Source organism: Corvus brachyrhynchos, unplaced genomic scaffold (assembly GCF_000691975.1).
Source record: "Corvus brachyrhynchos isolate BGI_N302 unplaced genomic scaffold, ASM69197v1 scaffold32, whole genome shotgun sequence".
NCBI lineage: Eukaryota > Metazoa > Chordata > Aves > Passeriformes > Corvidae > Corvus > Corvus brachyrhynchos.
The window spans coordinates 9,983,772-9,990,915 of NW_008237919.1; the positions used below are offsets into that span (position 1 = coordinate 9,983,772).

Sequence of the window (7,144 nt, forward strand, 5' to 3'; positions counted from 1 at the left end):
GGGCGGGGCGGCGCCGCCCGTAGCCTTTTCCCTGCCTCCCTCGGAAGTCACGATTGAGAAGTAGGGCTGCCCGTGGAGCTCATTTTAAAGCGAGATTCCGCGGGCTTTAACCGTGTTTACTCCCATTCATTTGGCATCAGCCCCACTGCCACGAGAGCCTTCGAGGGGCTGGAAACATGGAGAGAGCTGAGCAGCAGAGCCCCGAGCTGGGGGAAACCCGGCTGCTTTGCTTCCTTCCCCTCCCCCGCCCCGATATGGTCCTGTAAATTGCACAGAAAGTACTTTTTGGAAAGCCATAAAAGCAGAGCCCCCCGTTTTCTCGCTCTGCCCTCGGTGGCACCCATTCCATCTGTCCGGTGACTGCGGGCTCTGTCCCCCTTCCTGCTTCACCCCCTGGTTGCCCTCGCCCAGCCCCGGCAGCCGGCACCCACCGACCCTGCGGGCTTGTGCCAGGATTCCCTTACTTCTTTTTTTTTTTTTTTCCCTTATTTTTTTTTTCTCCTATACCATTTGAATGTATGGAAGTGAAAGAAAAACGCGTCTCCTTCAACGTGCTCAGCCCAGATGTGCAGTGCCTGCGGGGCTCGCCCCTGAGCTGCAGCACTTGGGGAGTCCCCTCGCCAGCCTCCCCTTAACCTACCCGGGAATTATAAAAGCTGAAGGGGTTTAAACTGGTTTAAGTTAACAAACTGCATTTAATTAGTTCTACCACATCCTGTAATCTGAATGAAATGTATAATATTCAAGACTAGAAGAGTTTTAGAGTGTTTATGATTCACTGAATAAATATTTGGAATCTGAACTCTTAGTAATTCATACTCAGTTTTAAGGACTGGTTATTTACTGTCAAGCAAAGGAACTAGTTAAGAAAATAGCTAAAATAATCAGTATCGACTCATTTTCGAGTTGGGGTTTTGTCTCAGGTTTTTCTTCGGTTGAGTTTTTTTGGCTTACTAGTGTTCTATTTGAAGAAGCGTTTACATTTGCATTTTAATGCAAATCAATTATCTTTAGAATAGGTGTGAATATAAAGCCGACTGCAGAACAACAGAAAAAAAATTGCCCCCTTGAGAGAGAAGTAGTCTCATCTTACTTTACAATATTCGGGTAGTTAACTTTTTTTTCCCCAAAAAAGTTTATGCTAGAAACTACATATGATAATTGTATCTCGTTATAATGAAATGCAATTGAAATTAAATGGGTAACTGTATTATTTTTGAATAGCTGCTCTTATATGAGGGAAAGCATAGCCATCTTTAAAAAATGTGCTTGCTGCTTTAACTTACATGTTAGAATACGCACACTTTTCCAAGTTTTTTTTTCTGCAATTGCAAGACATGTTAAACTCCTTTGTTGTGCAAAATATATTTTTTCCTTTGCCTGGAGTTGTTAAATTTTTCATGTTGCATTATTAATATTATGTTATTTATTGATACTATTAATTCATATGTTTTAAGCAATTTCTCAGTTTAGTTTATCCTTTAGATCATGTGTAGCCTCTTGCCACAATAGCATGTTTTCCTGTATTTAGGAACCAACTGGTGAACCATCTCCTAAAAGACCAAGAGGACGACCCAAAGGAAGCAAAAACAAGAGTCCCTCTAAAGCAGCTCAGAAGGTGAGATTGTTAAAGAGAAAGAATTACTAATGCTGTTTTTTCATCAGCTGGTAGCAAAAAATCCAACCATTTAGGCTGTGAACTGTGGGGTTGGAACTCTTAACAATGGAAGCTACATAAAGAATGAATTTCACCTTTTTAAAATTAGAATTAACATGAAGACCCTAAGTATGGAACCTATAAGGGCATCTTGGTTTTTTAGTAGTCTACAGATTAGTGAAATAACAATGTATTTCATGAGAAACCATGAGATGTCTTGTATCTAGTAAGGAAATCAATGTTAAGAATATTATTTTCTTCATTAAGATTTTTGTAAGAGGAAGATTAATTTCTTGCCCACTTACAGTTGTTACTACTACAGACCAAATCTGTATATTAAAGCTAAGTGCTTTGTCAAACATAAGTTAATTAGAAGTAAATCCAATTATGTGTTGATGGAAATAAGTGCATATATTGAAATTTACAGCTTTAAAATGTGATGGTAAACTTTGAGTTACAGTAAAAGCCTGTTATATCTTGTTTAGTAATCAGTTTCAAAGGGACTTTTACTAGAAGTGCTATTAGTCTTCTGAACCACTGTTTCTGCTTGGTGGTGGGAGCAAACTTTTATTCTGGTGGTTCTGATTGCCTTTAGCTATAAGAGAAGCTCCCTGAAGTCACTGCATTTAGTGCATGGACTTCACATCACAAATACAACGTGAAAATGTGACTGAATTTTATTTGAATTGGACAAAGCACAGTATTAAAAAGCTGAGTTATCAAGGCAAATCATGCATACCTTTCTGTAGGAAATATTTTAGTGAAGGCAAATAGTTGTGTATAGGCTTGAAAACAAATATGAGAGATTTGTTTATGTTGATGGTTATACAGCAGTTAGCACTAGTTTACAGGTACTAAATTAGAAACAAAACTTACAAAATCTGGTAGTGAATGTAGTGCTTAAGTGTATCAGTATCTTTTAAGGAGGTTTGTAACAAAACGTGTGGAAGGTATTTGTGTCCTCATCTAATTATGGTTCATTTTTCAATATGCCTATGGTACTGACCATATTAAGTTTGATAATTTTCAGTGTTATAAATTGCTATAGCAACTACTGATAAATATTAAATCATTAGAAGGTGACTATGGTTTCATGTCTGCTTTGTTTAAAGTGTTTTCAACATTTGTTTGAGGTACTTTTCCAGCTGTCTTTAAATTCAAAATTGGTTGGTTTTTTGTTTTCTTTTTTACTTTATGGGCTGGAAAAAAAGCAGCATGTACTGTCAAGAAATCCATGAATTAGTAAAAAATGCTTTACAGGTTAAGTATTTAAAAATCTATCAAAGCCATTCTGCAAGGTAATGTGCTTAAAATGTTGATTTTTTTTTTCTTTATACAGTAAAAGCATTCCTCAGATTCATGTTAAGATAGTTTATATGTCACTCTTCAAAAGAGAGAGAGCAGTTTTTTATTAGTCCAGCAAATCCAAATGTGAGCTTTAGTATTTTAAATATTACTCCTAGGAGTGTTGGCTTTCCTAGGAGAAACATTCATAATAACATTACATTTTAAGTATTTTGTAAAAATGTGTTTTAAAAAGATGCTTCTAAAAGAAGTATTAACATTATTTCATTTACATGAGTGATTTGGAAATCAGTATAAATGGAAAATAATTTTTAAATATTCCTATATGTGTAGATTTATCAAATCAAGGGTTTTCCAGATGATTCTGGTACATAGTTGTGCTTTCTTCATCTAATTTACAAACTGAGCAATTTCATTGTAACATTTTGATTTTCAGAATGCATCAAGTTACTGCTCTAATTAAAGCTTTTGGGTGTTGCTAATGTAAAAAATTGACCAAAGACCACATGTCTTTTTTTATAATAAAATACCCTCTGAGGGGTATTTAATTACAAGTCTTACTGGTTTCTTGGTTTATAGATAAAGTATATAAATGTTTGATAAATGCTCTAAAACATAAAACACTTGTAAAGCCTTACTAGAAGAAAGAGACATATCACATTTCAAATAAATATTTTAGCCCTTTTTCCAAATTGATAATTAACCTTCTCTAAAATGGTTCAGCTTCTCACCAGGTATCTCAAAGTATCTTTTAATGTAATATTGTTTCCAGTAGTTTTTCTAACTGTAACAGAGGTGGGAAGGTTTTGGCACTGTAAGAAAGCTTCATTTGGTGGTGAGGCTATCACCTCTAAAAAGAGTGAGCTATATGTTCAAATTTGTGGTAAACATATTTACACATCCATATGCATACATACATTTATTAAGACTTTCTCCAGCCTGTCTCAGCTCTCAGGAAGAGAACTGGCTATCTTAGCTTAAGCCACTCTACATGTGAACCTGGGTACTATACACCCAACTGGAATTTGCTGGAATTTCTAAAGAATAGTGCGTGCCCTGTGTGTTTCAAAGGGAGCTCATTGAAATGCTTCAGAGTGCTCCCAACATGTTAGATAAACGTCGACCAGGAGAACCCACGGAGCAGCCATGAGAAGGCATTCATGATTAATTGATTGGGTGTTCTCTTGCAAAGCATTACACATCACAATTAAAAATGTATTGCACAAACTGGCAGTGAGTTAAAAACACTCCAGAACTGGAGCTTTGTTTTGTTATACTTCAAGAAGGGAATACTTGTAAATCAGTTGATGGACAATTTACCCTGGAATTGTGGTTGTGTTGTATATTTAAAATTTCTTGGTTTGCAGGAATTTTTTATATAATTTTTTTTTTTTTTTAGCGTTCAGAGCTTGTGTTTGGTCTTAGTAAACTGGCCTTGGGGCATCTGAAAACAAACTGTGCTTGTTAGGAAATTAGCAATGTGAAACTTGACAATGCATACAGAATGTTGCAAAACTAACTGAACAGCTAATAATGTGGCAATTACTCTAATTTTGGGTAATATGCTTTTTTTTTTCTTAAAGCCTTGCATATCACATATGCCTAAGTTTTTATAAACTAGACACAAGAATAAACTATGCTTTATAGAAGACCAAACCATTTCTCAATTGTTTAATTTTCACAAACAGGAGGAACACAATGTGTTACCAGATAAGAAGAGGTAAAGACAGAAAAGACTCCTGATCCCCTTGCACTTGAGTCCCCACAATTAGGTTGTTGTTATACAGGCTGCATCTTTAAACAAGTTATTCTGTTATTCATTTAAAATATTTGAAAAAAAAAAATAGCAAGATGTGAAGTGAGTTTTGGGGTTTTTTCTCCCTAAAGCGCAACTATTTTTTTTCAGGAAGATCGTAGTAGGGATCTTCCTTTTCAATTTCCTGGGTGTTCTGTGGTTGAGTTTTGTTTGGTGAGCTGTGTTCCCAGCCCATCACATTTCCCTTTCTAGAGCTTTTTTTTTTTTTTTTTTGTTAAGCTCCTGTAGTTTGGCTTGACAAAAATACCGTATAGACATAAATAGTTTCCTGTTTGGGAGCAGGAAACACATTTGTGACATTAAAAAAGGAGTAGTAGCTACTATATGATTGTCTTTAAAGAAATTGTCAACCGATATCCCAGGAATACACAATGGTAAAAGTTCTTTGGTAAAATTTACCTTCAGCTAAAATATGTTGAGTTTTGTTGTAGTTACTGGTGTAGTGAGATTCACTGCAAATGCCTACAGAGCTTGATGCATCATCCTCTGAAAACTAGAACTTGTGATTCTGTGTGTGACTACACTTGCTATTGTCTCTACATTACATGGCCAGGGTTTGGTATGTAGAAAGGCATGTCCCTGGGGTAAGCAGTCCAAAGGTAAAAAAAAAAACAAAACAACAACAACCTGAAAAGTGCATGTGATTAGGACTCTGCCCTGAATTGGTTCACGAAAATCTAGTTGGCTTCTCCATGCTTCATTCATTTTCACCAACACCAGTCATTACAGGCTTAAAGGAAAAACAAGATCAAATTTATCAAGTGATTGTTGCATGGTTATTTCACTGAAAAAGTAAGAGACCTCAAAATCAGGTGTTTTGATCAAGATAGGAAAAGCAGAAGACTGGCTTTTGTTTAGAACTAAAATGGATAAAACAGAACACGGAAAGTGTGATGTTTTCGTACTTAGTCAATGCCTAAGGTTTTTTAAAGAGTACTTTTTGACTGAATAACTGGGTGGTTTTTTTGAGAGGGATACATTCCTGGGCAAGGTCTTTTGACACTGTTTGACAACAGCGATCTTCCTCCTGAGAACTATCACTTGTTTCACCTGACTTACAGCTCTGACACATTTTATCTGAGATCTCCAGCAGATCATTCTGCAAAGTAGATAGAGTTCTTCAAATCTGGCTTCTGTTGCATTTGAGGTCTTCCTTGACAATACATAGATGCCCAAAGAGGACTTCATAGCCACTCAATTATTTATATTTGTCTTGTCTTGTTAATTGCTTTCAGTCGTACAGTCTCAGTTTCTGTCCAGGTACAGCATATTTTTGCAATAGGGAGGCAGAGATCATGGGCAGTCAAGTCTTAGAGTTGCTGAGAGATGCTGTTTGGAAGCAGGGTTTTATGGCCCTGGTACAGGGCTTAAGTGGATTGCAAATCTTCCTGAGGACTCTTAGCTGGCTTCCTGGTAGCAGTGACTGGAATGGTGATCTTTGTCACCTGTGATAAATAAAAAGCATTTCTCATACAGATCATGCTTTTAAACGTGAGTTTTGGTTCTGTTCTTCAAGTGTGACATTGCAAAAATGGTGTATTCATATTATTGTTTATAAGAAATTTCGTATTTTTAATGAAATATGCTTTGTGTTTGATAACATACCTGACCCTTCTTTAAGTTTGGTGATTTCATGTCTTAGCTGTAAAAAGCAAGGTCACGCCTCATAGCATAGTAGCCACCAAATGTTAAAACCCCCCTGAGCAAACACCACCTCTGGGTGGCCTGGAGCTCTCTCTTCATTTGCCCCTAGCTTTAGAGGCAACACATCAAATAAAGGCAAGAGCCAACAGACTGGAGAGTTTCTGATGATGCAAGAACCTGTTCAGGGGAAAGGCAGTGTTTTAGCACTTTCATGGAGAAACATTGTATTACTGATGTGATACACAGTAAAACATTTCTTCAAGGCTTCAATTACAAGAAAGTCTTAAGCTGTTGGAGAAAATACAGGCTGTATTTTAGCAAAATGCAAGCTAAAAAAAGTCCAGAGGGAAGGAGGTGGAATATTTTCTTAAACGTCATGTATTTATCATGACCACTGTGCTGCTACTACTCCTTTTGTTTGTTCCAGAAGTGTTTTGTCTTTCTCTTCTCTTGGAAAGGAGATTAAAACTTCCACTTTGGAGGTTCTTGTCATTCATTTTCTGCAGTTTAATCTGTGAAAACCTTGCTATTTACTTACAGAATCTTTCTGTACCAAAACATCACCTTTGGTATGCCTGGATGTTTGCTCAGCTCACCTCTGGGAAAGATTTGGTTTTGATAAGAACTGTGGAAATGTTTTTCTTCTAACATGAGGTGGAAGTCATATACTGCAGGAATATAGTGCCTTTCAATCTGCAAGGTCCCCAAGCACTTGACAAAAA

General features: G+C 36.6%; 1 protein-coding gene across 2 annotated transcripts in view; it reads left to right on the forward strand.

The window, feature by feature from the left end:
* The window catches only part of HMGA2 (high mobility group AT-hook 2), a 129,968-nt gene that overhangs the window by 2,056 nt on the left and 120,768 nt on the right, over nt 1-7,144 (forward strand). For both annotated transcript variants that reach the window (XM_017733194.1, XM_008632795.2), the window contains exon 2: nt 1,532-1,618. In XM_017733194.1, the coding sequence (XP_017588683.1) occupies nt 1,532-1,618 (87 nt within the window). The remainder of the gene's footprint in view (nt 1-1,531; nt 1,619-7,144) is intronic.